General features: G+C 38.1%; 2 protein-coding genes across 7 annotated transcripts in view; one reads left to right on the plus strand and one right to left on the minus strand.

The window, feature by feature from the left end:
- Window positions 1-235: 235 nt before the first annotated feature.
- Window positions 236-17480, minus strand: CEP55 (centrosomal protein 55). Of its 5 annotated transcripts, none has more exons than XM_039336026.1 (9): window positions 17251-17480; window positions 16064-16277; window positions 14474-14758; window positions 10563-10628; window positions 5924-6065; window positions 3349-3653; window positions 2018-2089; window positions 1515-1640; window positions 236-823 (listed from the first exon to the last, which is right to left on the minus strand). In XM_039336026.1, the coding sequence occupies exons 2-9, from the start codon at window positions 16220-16222 to the stop codon at window positions 617-619; spliced, it is 1362 nt and encodes a 453-aa protein (XP_039191960.1). In that variant the 5' UTR covers window positions 16223-16277; window positions 17251-17480; the 3' UTR covers window positions 236-616. The 5 variants fall into 5 exon arrangements, with proteins under 5 accessions (XP_039191960.1, XP_039191959.1, XP_039191962.1 ...); XM_039336025.1 differs by having other exon boundaries at window positions 236-826; XM_039336028.1 differs by having other exon boundaries at window positions 236-838; window positions 16064-16162; window positions 17251-17479.
- Window positions 17481-22448: 4968 nt separating this feature from the next.
- Window positions 22449-23527, plus strand: part of MYOF (myoferlin) — a 101817-nt gene continuing 100738 nt past the window's right edge. For both annotated transcript variants that reach the window (XM_039336029.1, XM_039336030.1), the window contains exon 1: window positions 22449-22633. In XM_039336029.1, the coding sequence (XP_039191963.1) occupies window positions 22546-22633 (88 nt within the window). In that variant the 5' untranslated portion in view covers window positions 22449-22545. The remainder of the gene's footprint in view (window positions 22634-23527) is intronic.

Genomic DNA, 23527 nt, shown 5'->3' on the forward strand with positions numbered 1-23527 from the left:
TTGTTCTTATCTCGTTTAGTAATAGTTTTACAAGCTTCCAAGACACAGTGTTTCCTAAAGAAGGGGATACAATCCAATCATATTCTGGGAAGCTTGATTACAGCTCAAACCACACTGAAGAAATAGTACAGTAGAAGCTACAAACAAAAGAATGGCAGAGGGGATATAGTAAATTCAAGAGGGAATAACAAGCAACTTCATGTACAGTCATTGCTAATATTAAAAAAGACATATGTAGAGGATTGGTGGCCTAGCCGATTCCACTTTATTATTTTAAAAAGCATTTCCTTATACAGGTTCCCTGATAAGTTATATCCCTAAGCTTTCAGCTCAGGGATAACAAGTGCAAATGACAGCATATCTTAAACAAAATGGAAGCAATAGTCAAGACACGCCCCAATGTGCTAAATTTGGGATAGTAGTTCAGAACTGAAGATGCCATGCACAAAGCTGTTTACTTTCTGGTCCTTCATAAACATTAAATTACAGCACAAATATTTGGTTGAAATATGAGCTGTAGTTCTTTAACATCTTCATGAGTTGTTTTTAAAAAGCTATTATTTTCTGTTAAATTGCATGGGTGTATGGAGACAGAGCTACAGGCCTACTCTAGGACTTATACTGTACAGAAATCAATGTGAGCTAGTAATTCCCTATGCTGGCTTGTAGGATATTGGGTTTTACATTTTGGACACTCCAGGAAACTTTCATCCAGAAGGCTTATACGTTTTGGTAAAGAACGTTTATCTTGTATCATCAACTTGTCTTCAAAAGCAGCATGGAAGTTGTCTAAGACTTCTAAACATCCACCATGTTCTGGAAGCTTCTGGAAAAAAAACTGTTGCATTTAAATAAGATAGTATATAATTTATAATGCGTACCAACAGTATTTCTTTTAGGAGTCAAATATCTAAATATAATTGAATTTTAAAAAGATATATCTGACTGGATTGTAACAGAATCTAGTGATGTATAAAGAAAAAAAAGACATTGAAGTTTTATATCAGGAAAAGTCTGTTTTGATATTATCTACCATGTTTCTAAATTCTCCATAAGATGCTGTTTTAAAGGCCAAGGTTCTCAGAGGAGTCTGTACAGCATCAAATAGTTGCAACAGCTTGTGTGAAATTGTTATAAAAACAATACACCTGGCAAATAAAATACAAACTCAACAACAATTGTAGTTCAGTACACATGTTATATGTGGAAAATGAAAAGGATGTCTTAGGATTGTGCAGGTCTAGATTTGAAGAGCGAAATATGATTCAGAGTCATGTTCAGCCTTTCCTCAAGACTGAACAACTATCATATCTCAGAAAAAGACTCATTTGGGTTATGGTATTCCTGACAGATGCTAGAAGTACATGTATACCTGCTGCAAATCTTCCTTTCTTTTCCCATCCATCCAATTTATTGGCCGCCCATTTTATCACAGGGTAACTGTTATTTTGCCTTTCATGCTGGCTCTCTGCACAACTCTACTAAAGATTCAGTCTTAATCCATCAATACTTACTGAGGGCTCAAGACGAGTAATTTGGTCTCTTGCCTTCCGTAGTTCCTTAAGAACTTTGTTCAACTGGATTTGCAGGTTCTGACGATCTAGTTTTTCATTCTCAAAGTCTGATGTGCATGACTGTATCTAGAAGAAAAGAACTGGATGAAAAATGAAATGATCTCCTGTTTTTTACACATTCCATTTAAATATCTGCCTATATACAAAATAAATGTTACCTTTTTATAGATAAAAAGAATAGTTTGATAAAAGAAGTAAAGACTTGTAAAGACTATAAAGAGGATACAATTAATCCTGAATGAATTTCAAATTCATATTCTGTTCAAAGCTTAAATATGAGCAGACACTATGACAAATTACATTAATAACATTATGATTTCTGGCCCATAGAAATGTAGACTATTTCTAAATTAGGACAAATTTTTGATATTAAAATGAAGATTAGAGTGGGGGATATTAGTCACAAAGATCTATGCTACGTGTGAGAGAGCATAATTTAGTACCTGTTGTTCCAAAGCTGCTATTCTTGACTGTTCTTCCTGCTGTTTTATTAAAGACTTGTGGAGCACTTCAACCTGTAAAATATGAAGAGGAGATTATGTGACAATCAATACATAAAAAGCTTCCAAATAATAAATCTTCTTCTTGTTGTTGTGCCATATCCGTTATCGGACGTTGGTGATCATGTTGGCGATCCTGTTTTTATCAGCACCCGCATGAAAAAATGCTGCTGAATTTTGTTCAAACCAGTCCCTTAGATTTTGAAACCATGATGTTCTTCTTCTTCCCGGACTTTGTTTCCCCTCAATCTTTCCCTGGAGGATTAAATGGAGTATGCCATATTTTTCTGGGTGTTGCATCACATGTCCGAAATATTCTAACTTTAAATAATAAATACAAGACACTTTCATGGATTTATTTTGCTCTTCCTCTGCTACACTTTTACTACTACTGTAATGACAGCATGAAGAGGAGCAATGTCTCCTTTTCTTAAACCTTATGCCTCCCAATTTCTTCTCAGTTATACTTGTCCAAATACAGAGATAGTCTTCAATGGCCAGCCTAGACAATATGCAGATGTATCCATGCCGTTATCACCTTTGGTGATATTTAAAGCAATATTAGATGAATATATTTAGAGGGTTGAAGGGTTGAAGACGTGCATGCTACAAATACAGGTAGTCCTTGACTTACAACCACAATCAAGTTCAAATTTTCTGTTGTTAAGTGAGACATTTGTTAAGTGAGGTTTTCCCCACTTTGTTTACAACCTTCCTTGCCTCAGTTGTTAAGTGAATCACCACAGTTGATAAATTTTTAACACAATTGTTAAGGGAATCTGACTTCCCCATTGACCTTGCTTGTCAGAAGATTGCAAAAGGTGATCACATGATCTCAGGACACAGCAATGGTCATCAGTACGAACCAGTTGCCAAGCATCTGAATTTGGATCACATGATAATGGGGGGATGTGTTGTAACTGTGAAAAATGGTCATAAGTCACATTTTTTCAGTGCTATCGTAACTTTGAATGGTCACTAAACAAACTGCTGTAAATCAAGGACTACTGTAAAATTCCCTTCCACCTGATTTATTTCACTCACTGCCAAAATCAGGGTTAAGATATGCACCCAGGTTGTTACCGGCTATTAACCACATTAGCAGAACCGTTTAAAGGGGTTTAATCTTGAAAGTGTCTTTAGACAGATGCAACTAATCCCAACGCTACCTTCCACCACCCACATGGAATGAACCTGCAATGCCTGATTTCCCAATCTGCAGGATCAATTTGGGAAGTCTGTAATAAAAAGAGTCTAGGCAACAGTACAAAGACCTGAACTGAGAGGGCTTGTGCACGCTTCCTTTCTTCATCCAGCTTTTTCCTGGTCATTTCATGCTCATGTGTAACTCTTTGCAAGAGCTGTCCTTTGAGGTGGTTTTCATCCTGAAGAGCCTTAATATCAGTTTGCTTCTGCAGCTTCAGTAGACCGTCTGCATTTATTGCCTCTTGCTTAATTTCATCATACTTCCTTTGCAATTCATTACGGTCAGCATGTAGCTGGGAGACTATTTGCCTTTCTGCTTCCAGATTCTTTTCTGCTGTGGCCAACATCTGTTCATAATATCTCTGCTTGTCTCCTTTTAGGATTCCACCAAAAGGCAAAGGGACACAGAGCAGAACAAAAGAAAAAAATGAAGCAAATATGTGAAAATATGAAGCAAAACAGCATGTTGCACTTTAGTTGTAAGCACTGAATTATGGCATCATAGTATCTCACATGTTGGCATCTCCTCATAGTGAGCCCAGAAACCATAATCATGGTAGATTTTGAGGATTTTTTTTTTAAATTTACCACCCATACTATAATACTATTTAGTTACTTCAAATGATTGAATTTTGAGATTTGCTGTTTTGGAACGCCATCTTATGTTCTTGTTTCTTGCTTACAGAATATTAAAATTGAAAACAAAAACATTCAATAATCTAAATATGAAAATTTAACTAAAAACTGCAGGATATTTCAGATACTAGCAACATTAAGCAATTGTTTTGTAAAATGTTCTAAAATGAACATAAATTATCTTACAGTACTTTAAATAAACAAGAATATCACTTTATCTGCTGTTTATAAAGTACCTATAGTTCTAAACCAATATGGTTTTGCATGACAATCTGCTCTTTTTGTACGAATATAAGTATATAAAATGGGAAACTTTATTTAAATGTATTCTGATATAGACACTTCTTATAGCTTTCCATGTGGCACTTTATATTACTGAAATTCTACAGCACATTCCAAGGGTATTACGGTGCTTGATGTACCTCTGGAAACATGTTCAAATCCCTAATAAGGTTCATTTAGTGACCTTTAAAGCCAACAAGCGCAAATAGATTACGAACTTTTTAAATATTCCTCTCAATATGTCAGTGATGAAGATCCAATGTTGCCATTTTCCTTCATGCTGCCATTCCATCTTTGAATATGTTATTATTACAACTTTTCTAGTTCTAGTGAAAAGTCCTACTAATATGCTATTTTTGACTATCAAGAGTCCTTCCTTCACTAATTATACATTATGATGATATGAGATTTGTAAAATGTATCTTGGACATTGCAGTGAAAGTACAAGGCTACACACTCTAGTCCACACCCATATTTCTACCATCATTCAAGAGGAAGAGAGAATTTAGGCATGCAGGCACAGAGAGATGTTCTATCTAATCTAACCCCTTCCTCTTCTCTATACAATAAAGCATCTTTAAAAACTAATGGCAGAGCTTGGGAAAATAAAACCAGTAGTGGTATGGCAAGGTGGGGAGGAGAAAATTACCACTATTCTTCTGTAATCTGTGATTACAGAGGGATGCAGGAGAAGAGCTGAGGTGGCGCAGCAATTAGAGTGCAGTACTGCAGGCCACTTTAGCTGACTGTGTTCAGCAGGTCAGCGGTTCAAATCTCACCGGCTCAAGGTTGACTCAGCCTTCCATCCTTCTGGGGTAGGTAAAATGAGGACCCAGATTGTTGGGGGCAATGTAAATATATATATACATTGCTTACTGGTGTACACTGCTTAGAGAGTGCTTGTACTTAAAGCGGTATATAAGTCTCATAAATAAATAAATAAATAAGTCTTGGAGCAGAAAGAACTTGATTCTAGAGCAACTACTTTCAACAGGAATAGGGAAAAAATTACTGGGAGATACGGCTCTAGAATTCTCATCCTTATGTTTCTGGACTTAAGTTTAGTATTTTATCACCTTTAATCTTTCTGGACAATTTTAGGGAATGGGTACTTAATGTCACAATGCCAATATGTCTCATGGCATACAAATGCTTAATCAAACATCGCATAGATAAGAAATATAATGCTAATAATTATTCAGGCACAAATAAATAGCAGAAAAATTTCCAAAATTCTTGTTATCAAGAAGTCTTGCCTGCATCTCTGTACTATGGAAGTTGTTCTCAGAAATATTGTAAACTCAGTAGGAATGTTTAAATCAACTTCTAAAAAGCGAGTGTTACATGCCAGACCAGATCAACAAATGCTGTTTTTCTATGTATAAAATTGGGAGTCTGGGTTCTAAGCAATGACCAGAATGTATTTTCTCTCCCACCCTCCCTCCTAAAAATTACAGGTGGCACCAGTGGTGGGATTCAGCTGGTTCGCACCATTTCGACAGAATCGGTAGCTAATTTTTTGTTGCCCAGGCCCAGAATGCACTTCCGGAAGCTGCATCCACATGGAGAACTGTTTGTTCACATATTTGAATCCCACCACTGAGTGGCACAAATACAGATTTCAGAAGAGCTCTTCTCACAGCTTCAATATTTTGAACATGGAAATCAGACCAATATAAGTTAATTTTTTGATCCTATGCAATTTGGAGAATAATCAGTCTATACCTTCTGCCCTAGCTTCCTTTGCTTGCTCTTGGATGACAGTTTTTAGCTGCTGTTCCAGATCAAAAATCCTTGCTAAGAGACTCTGAACATAAGCCTCCCGTTGCTGGTCATATATTATCCACTGCTGGTTTTTCTCCAAAGCCTGTAAAGAGATTTGAAAGTGAGTGAAATTTCTATGAGAAAAAAACCAATTATCTTCATATCCTCTTTTCCTGTAAATCAAGTATTTGAAATGCATCCTCTTTTGCATGAGTCCTGTTAGCATGACATTTCAGTATACCACAGCAGAAGCAAACACAAAACCAGTGAAAAATTACTTTTTCTTCATTGCCAGCATATTCTGCTGTTGCAAATGATCATAAACTGATGTGGTTCAATATGCAGTGGTACCTAGCCACAACTGTATTTGAAAACCACTTTTAATGTAACTTGAAAGGAAACAGATTAAATCATACAATTTCCAAGTAAATATGCATACATACTCAAATGTGAATTCTAGATTTAATCAACAAGGCTTCATGCAGATATCCAATGGTTTCCCAGTACATTTGTTACATGTTGTTCCTTAGCTTGTTCAAACTATGAGTCACATAAAAGTGGGACAGTGGCAATGAGTTTGAAGAACCGGATGGAACAAACTCATTTATCACAGGCTCCAAATCATGCTTTCTTGTGTGCAGGCCACATTTAGAATTAAACTGTGCCCTATCACATGACAAATACATTCTCATTCAACTATTCTAGCACCTTTTAGATGAACTGGGTGCCTATGCCAGTACAGTCGTACACACATACAAGATAGTTGTTAGTAAAATAACGTATAAGTTGGGAAGGAACGATTGCTAAAAATGAGGGAAGGTAAAGAAGAGAAGTGAAAAAGAGAGATGGCTTGAGAGAGAATCAAAAAAGAAACATTTAAAATAAGTGTTTTTATATCTTCCCAAGATATACAGCTTAATGTTTAAAGAGTTTATAATTTTTCATTCCTTCATACATAGAATTTAGGGCCAAAGTACACAATGAATTCAATATATGGTTATCCCATATATTTTATTTTCTGTAGTATACGAGTGTAGTAGCTAATTTGGTAGAAGGGAAATGTAATGGTAAAGGACAATTGTTTTACACAATTTTCTATGAGTATTATTTCTATGGTGCCACTGGAAATTTTTAAAATTATTACTCATTTCACATATGGACTGTATGATTGTTGTCTATAGTTAGAGCCCTGGGGATGAATAATTATTCTGCTTTGTTTTCCTCACCCTTATATTGATTGGTTGATTGATTGTCTTCAAGTCATTGTTGATGCCTGGTGACTACCTGGATTGTCTCTGCAGTTTTCTTGGTTAAGATTTGCAGAAAAGGTTTGATGTAACCTTCTTCCTAGGGCTAAGAAAGATGGACTGGCCCAAGGTCACCAGGTTGGCCTTGTGCTTAAGGCAGGAGTAGAACTCACCTTCTCATGCTTCCTAACCAAATGCCTTAACCACTACAACTGGCTCTTACTTTGTCCCATATTTTGATCCTAATCTTGATCAGCCCATTGTACTTGCTCTAGAGCAGGGGTGTCAAACTCCATTTTACTGAGGGCCGCATCAGCATTGTGGTTGCCCTGGGGGCCCTGGGTGGGTGTGGCCAGAGTGGGTGCAGCCTACTGGGTGGGCGTGAATGGAGTGGGTGTCTACTGGGTGGGCGTGGTCAGTTCTACATCATTCGCATCAAGGGTGCCTATGGGGGCCTCGGCAGGAGTGGAGAGATCTGAAGGTCTCTGGCAGAAGGGGGTGGGACCGAGGCAAGTGCCAAGGCATGGTCCATCAGGGCAAGTGCCAAGATGGCCACCACAAAATTGTACATTGGCTCCCAGCTGGCCTGGGCCAGGGCCAAGCCAGCGGGGACCGTTCCCTCACTGTTTCCAGGATGGCTTCGCGGGCCACATGAAACCACTTTGCGGGCCGCATCCGGCCCCCGGGCCTTGTGTTTGACATGTCTGCTCTAGAGTAAATAAAACTAGAGCAACTGCACACATTACATTGAAGTATCTGCAATTTGTTGGCTTGTGATATTAGCTTTGCCTAGAAACCTGGACTAAAGGACTGATCCAGTTCCAAAAAGGATATGAAACCTTTACTTTCAGGTTATTCTAAACTTTAGTATACAAAAACTACCCTACAAACAAAAGTACAAGTTTAAAACTAGTAATTTTCAGAGCAAAGATAGAGATCTCTGTCCAGCCCTCTTTATTGAATGTGAAAATAATATACACAATGTGTAAAAAGGTGTTACTATGCATGAATGGTGTAGCATACAGGAAAAAGAAAATACAAATAAGGAACTGTAACTAAAGCCTAAAGTGTACTTTTCTTTAAGATCAATGGAAGAATATGGTAAACGTACGCATGCCATCTTTTATAAGGTATGCCTATTTTGAATAATTCCCTACTAAGAGGTTTTTGAAAGCTGTTTAAGTGGTACTTATTTTGTTTTGTAATTTTTCAATTAATTAACAATACTAAACAAATGATTTGGATTATAAAAAATCTCAGAAAAATATTCCATTATAATTGATATATGCCTACTTATGTATTTTCAACTGAAGACACTTGGAAGTGTGTATAGAACTGTAATCTTCTTTAAACATACATTCCAGAAGCTGATTATTGCTGAAATATTTGTTTTAATGAACAGAATGATAAAATTAGGGGCAGGGCCTTTTCAGCAGCAAACCTAGCCTAATGTAACTCCCAAGGAATCTATTTGTTCCCTTCAGAGTTATGGCAATGGATTCCAAAACCACACATCTTTAAAATGGAATCAAAAATGACTTCACTACATTATTATGCTGCAATATACAAGAAGAACATCTTATTTATTTTTATTAATGTTAATTACATTGTTTTATTAATGTATTCCTTTAATTTTGAGTGTTATATATTGTTGTTACCTGTGAAAGATGGCATTCAAAAAGATGCCATATAAATGCATAAAGAATGATACCATCGTATCAACAAGTGATTGCTTGGTTTTTTAAAAATTGGATGCTCATTGTTCGAAATAAAATTTTCACAAAACAATGCATTTAATATGTATTAATGTGTAGGAAATTAAAAGATCTTGATAAGAAATTCCTTATTTCTTTACAAATAAAAAGCTTATAACAGGCAGATCAAACAATAATTTAATTTTTAAACTTTATTTGAATCCATACATAAGACTTTCAATAGCTCAAAAAAAGCTATTTTTTAAATAGCTATCATATTAAAGAAGTTTTTGAATTTAAGAATAGTTTTCATGAGACATAAAGGTTACTGTTAATGGAATTTAAGGCACTTTCTTCCTAGCTCAGAGTATTGTTTCCACGTTCCTCTTTATATTTTTCTTAAATGAGAATACAGAGATAAGGACAAGATAGCAATATTTAGCACATGTAATCTAACAATGTCAAAGGCTTTCAGTTCATGGCCTTGTTTGAAGAAAGCAGATTGAACTGCATTTTTGTTTAATCATCCATTCTTAATCGTTACTGGAACTGGATGTGCCATAGCAAAAGAGACCAATGCATAAACAGAAAGCCTACGTTTGACTTTCAATATGATTTGACCCTCTTTTCCAGCTGGGAAGTGAAATATTGGTGGCCTGCCATACCTCCAATTTGTTTGTTTTATTCAGAAAAGCAGAGAAGTATTATAAATCTTCAGATGTGTGTCAGGTGCACAGACTTAACTGCTGACCAGATGCTATTTTGTGACTGAACTATAGCAGCAGTTAATAAAGTGGGGGAGACATCACATCAGATCAGGGTTCTGCCTACAAACAAATACACAAATATTTGAATGGAGAAATTACAATTTAACTTATTTATTGCATGAGGTTTGAATGAGGTAATGTGCTGCTTTATGAATGGATATACTCCAAAACAGTGAAGCTAAAAGCATAATTTACTCATGACACCGGAGATCTATGTTTTCCTACATAGCAAAAACTAAGGAGTCCGACAGCACCTTTTCAGACTAAGGTATTTTAAATTTTACTGATAGCGACTCATATATAGTATAATGTTGAGCTTATAAAGTTTATGGTGTAAAGTTTATGGCATAAACCAGCAAGTTATTAGCTTTTGTTGCATAGCATTTTAGAATTAGTTCACTTTCATGAAGTCCGTGGAACTAAATTCAATTCCTGCCTCCTCCCTGAATGAAAAAATGGGGCCCAGATTTAAATCTGTCTCAACCCAATATTTGAACTGATGCAAAACACTGTTTTAAATGGGAATATAATCTTATGCAGGTTGTCCATGGTTAACAATCAATTAGGCAACCATTCAAAGTTACAAGGGTGGTATTACAAGTACAGTGAATAGTATTTCCAACTATGCCTCAAATTCTGGCCATTCCCAGTACTCCCATGGTCAGAAGATTGTGGGAAGCTACAGATCTGATTGCTTACTAAGAAAAATGAAATTTTATATTTGATCCTAATCTCCCTATTACTGCTATGTTACCATATACTCTTTGTTGGGAAACCAGTGACAATTAGCTACAAACAGGCTAATATAGGATAATTCTACATTATCTGTATTTATGTAATTTAATTTTATTCTTTAAATAAAACATATAACGTATTTGATAAAATGCCTTACGTCTTTCAGTTGAATTTCAACTTCATGTATGTCGACTGGCATTCCAGCACAGTGCACAGCTTTTTCCTGTTAAAAAACAGAATAGTGAAACAGTTCAATTCCATTAACTGAAAGCAGATGTCTGTGTGTTGAAGATAGGAGCAGGTACTGCTACGCTAAGCCTTGCAAGCACTGGGCTTCTGTAATTTTTCAAACTGTTGAAATATTCAAGATTCCACATATCGTATTTCTATAAATATTTCCTTCTGCAAAATAAAAGGGCTTGGCAAATTTAAAAATACTAAACTGGATGGAACCTAATTATATTTAGATGGGAGACCACCATAAAATCCTATGGCTCACATCTTGGGAGGGGAGGGGAGAGGAGGGGAAGGAAGGAAGGAAGGAAGGAAGGAAGGAAGGAAGGAAGGAAGGAAGGAAGGAAGGAAGGAAGGAAGGAAGGAAGGAAGGAAGGAAGGGGCAATGGTAAACTGTTTCTGTACCAACACCAACACTTTTTTATGTAAATATTATGAGTTGAGTTACTCAAAGGAGACTTTAATAAATTCCAGAACAGAATCTACTGAGCTACCTACAAGTAGGAAAGTTTCATGTATTTGGCAAAAGATAACAGAAATTCTAAAAGTATTTGGATACGTGACAGATTATCTGGACTAGAATCTATTATTTTAAAACTTTGTATATTATAGCTTCAGGATAAGAGAGTAATATGTCCCAATTCTATACAGCCAGCATGTATATATTTGAATTTAACTGTGTTTATTGTTTTGCATAATGGCTGATATATTTCAATTACCCAATATCTATAAACATCCTTCCTGATTTGGACAAGCACCTGACTTATCACTGTGGCATTTGGTATTTTAATTTTCAAATTCTATAGGATTGATACTATACTGCCATCTACTTTCAATAAGTGGTACTTCTGTAATCCTTTTCTATAATATCTCTTAGCTCACGGGTGTCAAACTCGTCACGTCATATGACGTGTTGCGACGTATTGTGACTTTTTTTGTATTGCTGGAGCTGGGGTGAGCGCAGCCTCTGAATGATGCAACTGGTCTGCGGGCCGGCAGTTTGACACCCCTGTCTTAGTTAATCAGATCAGTGGAATCAAATTTATAATCTGTTTAACTTGAGTTTTAACAGAGTGATATCCACATAAGTAATTTTCAGCATCTAGTAGGAGTGTAAATATAAAAATTATGCCCATTTTTCATCTATCCTTATGGTTGACTTAGTTACACTGATAATTATGAGTTAACTTTTACTCAGAAGCCACCACAATGCTCAAATGCTATGAAAACCTGATCTCCCATTAGAAATAACAAGAGGCCCTGGAGAAATTCTAGGACATTTATTCTAGTACCTCGCTCAGCAAAATAATTCAAAGTTAAAATATTCTGTGTGGACCACTGTATCCGTCTAGTAAGTTTAAATTAAGGATGCTAAAGACAATAATTTGTTAACTTTCATTATTATGAACACTTACACAAAATACAATTTTAACAGAATTTCAGTTTAAAAATGGAGCATTATAAAAATAAAATAAAGCATCAAAATATATAGAAATTACTAAAAACAAAAGCAACAAAATACATAAATAGTGAGTAATATCTTAAATTCAAACAACTGTAGAGGCAGACATAAATATGAATTTATTAGCAGTACCTGACTGTTAATTAAGATTTTAGAATCATGAAATGTCAAATTTAAAATTTATCCTGAAGGAACATGCGAGTACTATTTTATTAATTTAACTGTTCTCCTGAAAATCATTTCTGAAATATCTACTGGGAGGGAAACAATAAGAACAATATCTGTTTTGCTATGTCTGATTGTTAAGGGAGATGTGAATAAAATTATTCCAGTTTAAATAAAAGGGGCAACAAAGGACATGTGCAGTTGATTCAACTTCCTCTATGAGACACAGGCATAAAGAGTCTTGCCCGGGTGTGCGATTGTATCTGTCTTCCAGATGAGCTGAAAGCAAAGCCCTGAGTCTGGCTAATGCAAAAGCTCTTCTCTTTGTTCAGCACAAAATGCTGGTGGGTGTATGCCACCTGTGAATGGTCTCCCTAACATGCTTAAGTTACAGGGTTTTGCAGTAAAACTTAGGTCCTTTTTAAGTCTAAGTTCAGAATCAGCTGTTTTATTTCTGAAGAGCTTTTTCATAGCAAATCAAGATCAGTTATTGATTTATCTTTGATTTATTTCAGTTAGCCATGAGGAAATAGTATCTTGTGAAGTTAAGGCAACCAAAGAGCTTTCAGAGATTAGTTTGAGTCAACCTCTCAGAACGCAGTGTCAAATTTGGGCTTTAATGCAGTCAGGCTTACATCTAATAATAAAGAATTAACTGGACACATACAGAAGGGCACTTAGAAATTTTGACCAAACCGTTTCCAGAGATTGGTACTGCAATAGCTGCAGACCACTGCATCATGAAGCAGATAGCATACTACGGGACCTTAGCTCTGAAGATTTCAATTGTGGTGACGACGTGCCTATTACTGTTGTGGGTGGTGAATTAGAAAATGGTGGTTGTCACTTTGAGCTTTCAAGCATGCAAATCACTAAGCCATCTTGTTCCACTTCTCTATTATTACGTTGCAACAACTCATTTTTTTCGTATTTATTTAATTTAGTTCAGAGCTTTCCCAACTTGTTGACTCTGAGTGGCTCTCAGCATAAAAAGCAAACAGCAATACGCAATCCAAGTAAAATGGACAGGATGGTGACTTTCGCCAATAGCATCATGCATACATCCTACAAGCCAGGTCTTTAAGACTCCCTGGAACATCATTAGGCCAAGAGCCACCCAATCTTGGGGGAACCTCATTCCAGAGGGTAGGTACTATGACAGAGAATGCACATTTCTTTGTACTGTATATCTTCTTCCCTATATTAAGCAGTGCTATGATAGATAGCACTGCTTGATATAGGGAACCTAGAGCAGGAGTCCCCAACCTTTCCAGCCTGGCAGTCCGGCCTGGTGTGGGGATGGAGGGGGGCCTGGCATGTGAATGGCAGGCGCACACTCACACTCACAGTTCTATTGTGAGAGCAGCGGACAGGCGCGCCCTCCAGTCGCGTAAATGGAGCTTTGCAAGTGGAGGGTGCTTTGTGCTTGCGCACTATGCTCCATTTGCAATGAGGGCGCTGGAGTGGAGGGTGCTTGTGCTCATGCACCACTCACAAGAGTGGACAGTGCTCGCGTGCAAAGCTCCTTTGTGTGAATGGAGTTTCACGCGCAAGCACAAGTGCTCTCCACTTGCGCAAGTGGAGCTTCACACGCATGCACTTGCCAATCTCTCCCGCAGCCTGGTTTCAAACAGGCCACAGCCCATTAATGGGCCACAGCCTGGGGATTGGGGACCCCTGACCTGAAGTACATCAACCCTGTCAGATCAAGCCATATAGATTGATACGATGGGAAATCGGGCTCTAGTCAACAAATGGCTTTTAGGTGAAAAACCGTATGTTGAATTACATTTGGAATTTGCTCATGAATCACATAGGCACAGCAGCTGAAGTTTCCAGGTAGTCTTCAAAGGCAGCCCAATGTAGAGCGTGTTGCAGTAATCAAGCTACAAAGTGAAGGGCATTCTGATCTAGGAAAGGGCATAATGCAGGCATGTCAAACTGCGCCCACCCCATTGCTGGCAATGGGGAAAAAGTCATGTGACGGCGCGAGTTTGACATGCCTGGCATAATGTGTAGACCAAATAAAGTTGTGCAAAGGCATTCCTTACTCAGCATGAGCTGTGAGCTCAGGTAGACCCCCCCAGATTACATATCACTCTTAATGGGCAAATGCTACCCAAAAGGAGTTCAGTCCCAAATAACTTCCAAATAGCACTATGAGGAAAAGAGTTAAATAACATTACACACCTTTTTTATAAACTCACCTGAGCGATCTGGACATTACTGGCTCTGCTTTCAAGATCTGTACATCTTGCAGAAACTGCAGATATGTGATTTTTCTGCCATTCTACCTCTTCCGAGAGTGAATTTAGTAGCTGTTCCCGCTTAGCCACTTCTTTTGTTTTCTCTTCTAGCTGCCCCTGCAGAGAAGCAGCATCTGTACTTTTGCTTCTACTCCTTAACTCATCTTTCAGGACCTGGATTTCTTGATCTTTCTTTCCAAGTTTATTTTTATATTCTTCTGTTTCTGTTTCAAGGGCAAGTATTTTCTATATGAAGTACAAGCAAGCATTTAACAGGAAAAAAAGGTCAGTTTCCAAGCTACAAATGCCTGATTGAGTAGAAGTGGCTAATCATGTTGTCAAATATTAATCTATTAGAAAGATAGTAAAATTAAGCTTATGCACAGGATTTGGAATATGATTGTACTATTCTGCCTAGAAATTGTCCATTTAATTGTAGGTATAGTCTCATTAAATTGTTTACATTTTACCATAATATTACGTCCAGGATGCCAAAGCAGAGACAAAAAAACCTTCCAAAGAACTAAAAAAAAAAGCTACAGGTAATTCTTATGAAATCAGGGATTTAATGTTAATATGAAAGCGAAACAAAAATAAAAGAGGCTCCACCACTTTAACTAACCATAAAAAGAAGTCTCAACAAGAAAGCACAATATAAATAACTTCTATGTACGGTACATAAACAGCTCAGATGATGCTTTATCAATTGTCCGCTATTTACAATTAAATTTGAATTTAAATAGTTCAAAACACTTCAACTATGTAAATTACACTAATTCATATGGGCTTTCAAATATACAGACTTTATGAGAAGAAAAGGAAGGGTAACTAAACCTTTGGAAAGAAATGCATAAAACTACGCATTTCTTCTCTGAAATATAAAGAAATAAATCATTTTAAAAAGTTACTATGCTTATGTTAACAGTCACAAAAGCAACAGTGAAAGAGCCACACTACTTGTCCTGAGTACTTCATATGCATTAGAACAAGAGGAACTAATATATGAATGAATAAAGCAAACATTTAGCACGTCTTAGGGAAGGTAACTTGCCACCCCATTGTCAGATGTGGTTGTAGTTGCAGAAATCTAGAAGCAATGCTAACAGGCTACACAATAGAGCACAAAGAAAAAACAGGGGTATCTATCACCCCTGGTAAGACATTACATTACAGCAGGCATGTCAAACTTGTGATGTCACAAGACATTGCACGACGTATTGCGACTTTCCCCCATTGCTGGCAATGGGGTGCGCACAGTTTTAGTATGATGCATCCAGCCCATGGGCCGGCAATTTGACATGCCTGCATTACAGTAAGGTAGAATGACTGGCTCAGGAATTCTAGGAGTTGAAGTCCACAAGTCATAAAAGGGCCATTGTTCCCCACCCCTGCAGTAAAGATTAGCTTCCCATTATCAATTAGTTTCTTTTGTATTTAGATGAAATGTGAAGCCTTTGCTTTACAAAATGCTTTGTCACAAACTTAATATCCAGGTTTTAATTTAGATGCAAAACAAATATTGTTTTGTTAGATTATTTTAATTTATATCACCTCCAGAAGCCTCTTCCTTTCTTCGGGTGTCATTTTGCTTTTCTCCTTAATGATTTCTTCCAAAGACTTTTTCAGAGCTGCATTTTCTTTCTTGTACACCTGCAATTCTGATTCAGATTTGGAATCACCAGACTTGAATCCCCACTTCTTTGATGTCATACTTGAGGTTCTCCCAAAAAATCATCAGGCACTATTCAAAAAGCAGCCACTTCATCTGCAAGATTTTTTTTTTTAAAAAATCCCTCTAATTCCAAATCCACAAATAGTACAAGTTTATGGAAATTATTTTCTAATATATATTACAATTACAACTAATCCGTTTATTCATAGTTTCAGTGTATACAAACACAGCATTTTACAACCGACAAATAAAAACTTGTCAGCTTCTGCCCCATCGTAAGTACTATGAAAAATAAAAATTCCTTTCAAAACCCTCTGAATATTTTTGTAAAATAGCAAAACTTCTTTCCAAATAGAACATTAAACCTTAAAAATGGGCATTATGAGGAACTTAAAGGAAACAGACACACTGCAATACGCAGGTAATAATTGTCTTCAGCTAGCCATATTAAATTATATCCCAAGGAGGAAGCCTATGCCAGAGAGATGTCTACAGAGATGCTCAGTTATCCAGTCATGGTTGTCCCAAAGGCGCTTTTTTTTTTCAATTTTTGAAAAAAGCTGGTCATTTGCATTCTTTTAAAAAGTCGCTGACGTCAGTTGGAGGCTTATCTGTGTCTTCAGGGTCACCTGAGTAGTGCAAATGGGTATGGAGCCTTCTTGGAACTGTTGAAAGGACTGCGTTGTAGATTGGTGATAGATGATGGCGTATCCCCTTCAATGACTCTCTAAAAGAATGCAAATGACCAGCTGTCTACAAGGAATATACATCCTTCCATTCACCACCATCCAGTCAGAGTTGAAGAAGCTTCTTGGATGAAAATCGAAACGTCTTCAAAGAGAAAAACAAGAAAATCCAGTTGCCTCTTGAAAAAGCACCTTTGGGACTACCATGACCGGGGGAATGAGAAACTCCATAGACATCGGTCAAGGGCCAACACCTGTTGAGACCCGCTTCCAAGGCAGATCTTCTTTCTTTCCACAAAGGCTCAAGAGGACCGACATGCTAGGGCGGAAGAACGCAGCTCCTGACCCCTTCCCCCCCCCCCCGCTTTCCCCCTACACACCTCAGCAAAGTCTCTGGAGCGCTAGGTGACACAGCCTGGCGGAGAAGAGCGCTTTAAGATGGCAAGACGCGGCGGCGGCGGCGGCGCTGACAGCACCGCGCCCTCCCTTCCACAGAAGGAAGGGTCGGGACGGCCCGGAGCGGCGAGCAGGAAACAACGGCAGAACCGCTCCGCTTCGAACTGACGGCCTCTCGAACGCGGCTTCCGAGAGTTTGAATGCAGCGGCTCCATGTGACGCCACTTCCGCCCGGTTGCCGGGCTACGAGCGCCGCGTGAATCCAAAGTAAGGGGCGGTGGAACTTGACGGCTGCGTGACGTGACGGACGGGTTCCCTCGTTGACGTTCGAAATGAAGCGGTCGCGAGGACCGTTAATGAGAGGAGCAGGCGGCCGAGTGGAGTTTACAACCCCGGGATAGTTTTATTTTCTAACGAGTGGTTTTTGCACAAATGCCTGGAGATATTTCTCTCCCCGCCAACGCTGGTCACCGGGCAAGGATTCCCGCCCGCTGTCAAAATTAAGCAAAAATTTTTTAGAAGGGCAAGATAGAATTTAGCTGCGTAAATATGTATTCGTCAGACATATCTAGGAAACCAGTCTAGCACAGGTAGCATGAGAAATACCTGGACTGTTTGGAACTGTGTGGAATTTCTAAATATTTTTATTACATGCCTGGATGTTTATGGATTTACAACCCCCGGAATGGTTTAATGATTTTTATTTTTTAAAGAGTGAATTTTGCACAAATGCCTGGAGATACTTGTTTCCCTGCCAAGGCTGGTCATCGGGCAGAGATTACCACTCGCTGTCAACAATAATCTAGTAACGACACAAGTCAGTTATCATTTGCTGATCTTTAGGGATCGCAGTTCTCTCCCACGTGGCAAAAGTCCTGGGTCATGGCAAATAACTCTGAGTAGAACTGGGTAGAAATATATTGGAAATATTGTTATGTGTGGGTAATCTACAGTTAGATTCACCGTCTAAGATTGGTGGAAACTTAATAATGCAAATCCTAACCAAGGATCTAAGAATTATTACTGTAGTGTCTAAGAATATAGGCAGTTCCAAACAGGTGGGTTTTTATAAAATTATGGTGTTTGGTCTGATAAATTCAATATTTCCAGCTACTGAGTAGATATCAAAAATATTTATTAATATTTTTGTTATAATATTTTTAATTCTTTATTTCCATAGTGAAGTCTGCTGAAAGTTTTGGAGATGTGTAAATAAATTCAGTCTTTAAATCATAAATTGGCAGTTCCTTTGCATGTCCACAGACTGAAGTGCCTGCTGGAAAAGTGGTGTCTGCAGCCCAGGGACAGCTCCTCTGACCCCACTGCATGCCAGTTATTGGAAGCTGAAGATCCATAGTTTTACTGACTCCACCCTGAGATCATTCTGGCGGATGGTCCTTCTCTGCTTCTCTCCCCTTCCTGCATCCTAGGCAGTGGGTTGCAAGATTACAGGGGGAAGAGAAAAAGGAAGGGGTACATTGCTATTAGTTTTCTTTCCCTTGGAATCATTGCTCCATGGAATGGAAACTGGTATGAAGTTTCCTTTTGCTCTGCATCTTTTGCTACTCAAAAAAAAAAAAGGGGGGGGAGAGATCAGTTCCTCTACTTCTCATCCCTTTTCCTTTCTGACAGGTGGCAGGAGAAATGGGAGAGAGAGAGAGGAGGCACCAGTTTTCTTGGGACTACCTCCACCCAATTTCTCTTTCCCTTTGAAAGAAGAAGTGGGACAAGTGGCTAAACACTTATGTGGTTGGGGTGGGAAGGAGACAATTGTTTTAATATTGGGAGAACTGGCGCCAAAAAGATCAGCTTTCCTTTTTTGTGCCCCTACTATATTGCTACTCCTGCACCCATGGGAAGAATAGAGTGGGAGTGGGCTGCCATCTTGATTCTTTGGTGTAATTAGCAGTTTCTCGCACTCCCCAAAGATAAATGAACCTGAAAATTAGCAGTTAGGAAATCATGGGTGGCCTCATATTTTCATTTTGTAATCTTGCTGGAGCCTTCTAATAACCATATCATGAGAAAGAATCAGCATTGCTAACATACTAATTGGATGCATATATTGTACAAAATCATAATGGGGTTTTTGAAAGGTATGAATCCAGCAATTGTAGGTTATAGTCCATAGATTATGGTTTAATGTCAATCCTATCACTTGTTGCTTATTGAATGAAGCATGAATTTAAAAGTATGATTTAACATGTGTGATTTTAAATAATGAATGCCCTAGTACGAGGGCTTCAAGATATCTCACTCTGAATTAAGATTCCTATATATACACTGAATATAAGTTGAATTCAGTTCAAACCAATCAGGTTTTTCTTTGGAGCAGGAAATGCTCCAGAAATTAATGCTATAGGTCTGAGCTACAATCGTAAGCCAGCACTAGACGGCAGCAAAACGATACAAAGCCTTGAATAACTTCTTACCTTGTACTGATTGTCTGGATTTTTGCAGCTTGGCAGTCATGTTGTAAATAATACAGCACAGGTACCGTTTCCAAAGCAATACACCATAATTGTGATAATCTATTTGTCCCATGCTGCACACACACAGAAATGTGGGGATGGAAGGGCAGAAGCCATGGTTCTGAGAACCAGGTGTCTCAACTGGTTTATTCCGGCTGCCTCTCTGCTTGGCCTTTGGCATAATATAGGCTGGTGCACTTAGAATAGTAAAAGGTCAGGAGCACAGCCTTGCACAAGATGCTTGGCAATGGATTGGGTGTTGCCTCAGATCTCCCAGAGAAATGAGCAGGAGGAGAGACCCACCCTTATTGTGGGAAATCATCTTTGACTGCACCAATCCCATTGGCCCACTTCCCCCACTTGGTTTGCCCCACCCTTTCTTCAGGAAATGATTGTGGTTTTGTTCTAATGTAGGAAACAATCCTTGCAGAAGCCTCCTTGCTTCTCTTTATGGTTACTGCTGATCTGCTTTCCCTTTTCTTCAGAACTAATCTCCACCAACTCCGAACTATGTAGTGCCTCAGTTTCTTTACTTATGTGCTGAGGGAGAGCAAGCAATAACACAACAGCAGCAAGGCCAGAGGGAAGATTGACAACAGGGGCACCAGCAGATGTCAAACTTGGATGCTAGCACTGCCGCTCTTTTGGCCACCTTTCCTATAACAGCTTCCCTGTGATCCATATTAATTCTGCAGGATCCAATCTAGGTTGGTCAGTGGGACCAGAGGTTTTGTCTTCCAAGCTTTCCGAGTCCAAAAGCTTAGAAGACTAAACCTCTGGTCCCAGTGACCAACCCAGATTGGATCCTGCAACATTATCCTGGAACGTGCATATTCACCTTCATTCATATTAATCCCAGACAATACCTAGTGTGTGCCTCGAATGGAAGACTGAGCCTGATCTCACAATTTGCGCATTTACACATAATTGAAAATACAGATTGCTTCCAGAGTAGGCTTTTATTCTCTCCCTATTACAATATGTTAGAGTGGTTCAGATGATGTTAGCTTTCTCCTTTCTCTCCTTTCTCTTTCTTCATGCTCTGATCCTTCTGATTCTTTTTGTTTTCTTACAAAGCAAATGTTTTTCTTTTTTTTAGGAGGGCAAAATAGAATTTTTTAGGAGGGCAAAATAGCTACAAAAATATGTATTTATCAGACATATCTAGCAAAGCAGTCTAGCACAGATAGCATGAGAAGTACCTGGACCTGGAGTTTGGAGGGGAGGGCAGAGAGTTTCCAAATATGTTTATTACATACATACATGGGTGTCTGTCTGGAATCCTAGCAACTGCCTGGACAAATCCATGCAATTTTCATTTTATGAATTGGTTTGTATTGTCTTCTTCCTTGGGCTGAGAGAGAATGACTGGCCCAAAATCACCCAACTGGCTTTCTAAGGCAGGATTAGAACTGAGTATCTCCTGGTTCTAACCTGATGCCTTCTAGACCAGTGGTTCTCAACCTGTGGGTCGGGACCCCATTTGGGGTCGAACGACCATTTCACGGGGGTCGCCAAACAACGCAGTCTGCCATTTTTCCCCCCTTTTCCTTAGCTGTGCTACTCCCTTTTATTCTATTGGCTTCTGAAAGCCAATAGAATAGAGTCTAATTCTATTGGCTTTCAAAAGCCAATAGGAATTGTCCAGGCTGTCTCTGCCCTGCTGAGCCCGCCAAAAGTCCCATGCTGCAAACGGTGCTGCACCAGTTGAGTAGTCCTCAACTTACGACCGGTTGAGTAGTCCTCGACTTATGACCGGTTGGGGGTCGCGGCATTAAAAAGGTTGAGAACCACTGTTCTAGACTCAATTGCCTTGCCTCATTCCTCAAATTTTATGAAGGATATGATGAACATGGATTCCATTTGAAACCTTCCCAATGTGTGTCACTTTTCCCATTCTTTTTCTGAGACTGTTTAGAAGGAAAACCTGCAGTAAGTGGTATAACAGATTCCAGTTAAGATAGTTATATTACTTGGTTGTACTGAATGAGAACACTCATTTTATTAGAAAAAATAGGACTACCAAGACTGGGCTAGAATGAGTATAACATCTGGAAGTTCCCTGCAGCACATAGTGTGGAAGAAACCAATCTGCTATTCTAGCCTCAAGAAGGATGCTGAAAAACAACTTATTCACAATTTATCTCTTTGGAGTTTGATTCTTCTCTCTTTTTCTTACTACAAACCCTGACTGCACAACGTTTAGAGATGACTTTTAAAATTTATTTTCAAGGTTGACTTTTGCAGAAGGGGGCGATCTAAGACTGTCTGGAACATTCCTGAATTAAAAAGAAGGAGAACCATACTTAAACCACAAACATGAGGAAAGAATGTACTTTTAAAGGAAACGTTCGTGCTTTTTTTAAAATTTGTCTTGATTTTTGCCATTATTTCAATAGGCATAAAAATGGAAAGTATCCAATGGATTTGAATGAATAATTCATTGATTCAGTAATTATTTAATGCATGTTCATATTTCTTATAATTTGCATAGAGAGCATTTCCCCTTATTTAACCATCATGCTTTGTAAATTCTTATGTTTGAATTTCAATCCATATCAGTTTTATTATTTGATGAACAGGAATTGTGAATGATGGTATGTATCACTTTTCTTTAGCTTCAGTAACTAACTTGGTGATTCCACTGTGATTTGCTCATTGCTGTAACAGAGCCATTCCTTCTGGTCTCCTCCTCCCCCTATTCTTCCTCCTCCTCCTGGCATTTCAGTCTGGAGGCTGCCGAGTGTCTCAAGTATTTTTTTTTTCTCCTGAACTTTCTAAAGTTCTTTTTAAAGTTGGCTTGAAACAATGCTTCGGGTAATTGTAGAATCAGCTGCAAATATCCCTAAACATACGTTTGGGAAACCAGATCCTATTGTGTCAATTATTTTTAAAGGTAAGGAAAACTAATTTTAGAAGATTTTTCTTTCTTTCTGACAAGATGGCATGATTAGAAGAAGATTGCAAAGAGCTTCTAAAGTGTATCACTTCTTTTTTTTTTAATGATGAAAAACAATCTGGAGATGTCTTGAGGTGCCTCTACAAGCATATTTCATGGCACCTGCACCTTCAGTTTTGGTGAATGGGCAAATGAATTATATTTTGGCACATAAATTATTTTCCTATCACAGAAGATGTCTGGTTATTAACCTGCTATAGAGGAATGCTAGCAATGATTGATTGCCGGTAGGAAGAGTATGATTTAAAATATTTAATTTTGATTTATTTATATTATTAAATAGAATTTTTCTATGACCTTTCCTGTTTGAATTATTACTATATTAAAAGGAATTAAAGGAATACATTAAAAGCAATAGGATTTGAATTGTACTTGCCAAGTTTTGCAGTGGACTTTATATTGGTCTTTGGTTCACTGTTTAGTTGGATGTGTTGGATGTTAGAAAAATCAAATAACTTTTTGCTCGGCATGTATATCAGTTTGGAATACAGATTCCAGTTAAGGTAGTTATATTACTTGGTTGTACTGAATGAGAATACTCATTTTATTGGAAAAAGTAGGACTACCAAGACTGGGCTAGAATGAGTTTTCTATATTTCTCTGTTGCCATCTAGTGGTACTCTGGATTTCTGCAGCCCAAATTTAATGGAGTTCCAAAAGGTGGCCTGTGGCTCAAGCCTTAAAAAAATATACATAGCATGGAGGGGGAAAGTATTTATTTTGTTCTTCATTTTGTTCTTTTTAAAAAATGATTCTTCCCTAATATAAAGTCTTTATCAAATGAGCTCTGGTGAACAAGGAATGTTTGGCTTTATTATCCCTGATCTCATA

The sequence above is a fragment of the Crotalus tigris genome, unplaced genomic scaffold (assembly GCF_016545835.1).
Source record: "Crotalus tigris isolate CLP2741 ecotype Arizona unplaced genomic scaffold, ASM1654583v1 scf7180000017663.5292952, whole genome shotgun sequence".
Lineage (NCBI taxonomy): Eukaryota > Metazoa > Chordata > Lepidosauria > Squamata > Viperidae > Crotalus > Crotalus tigris.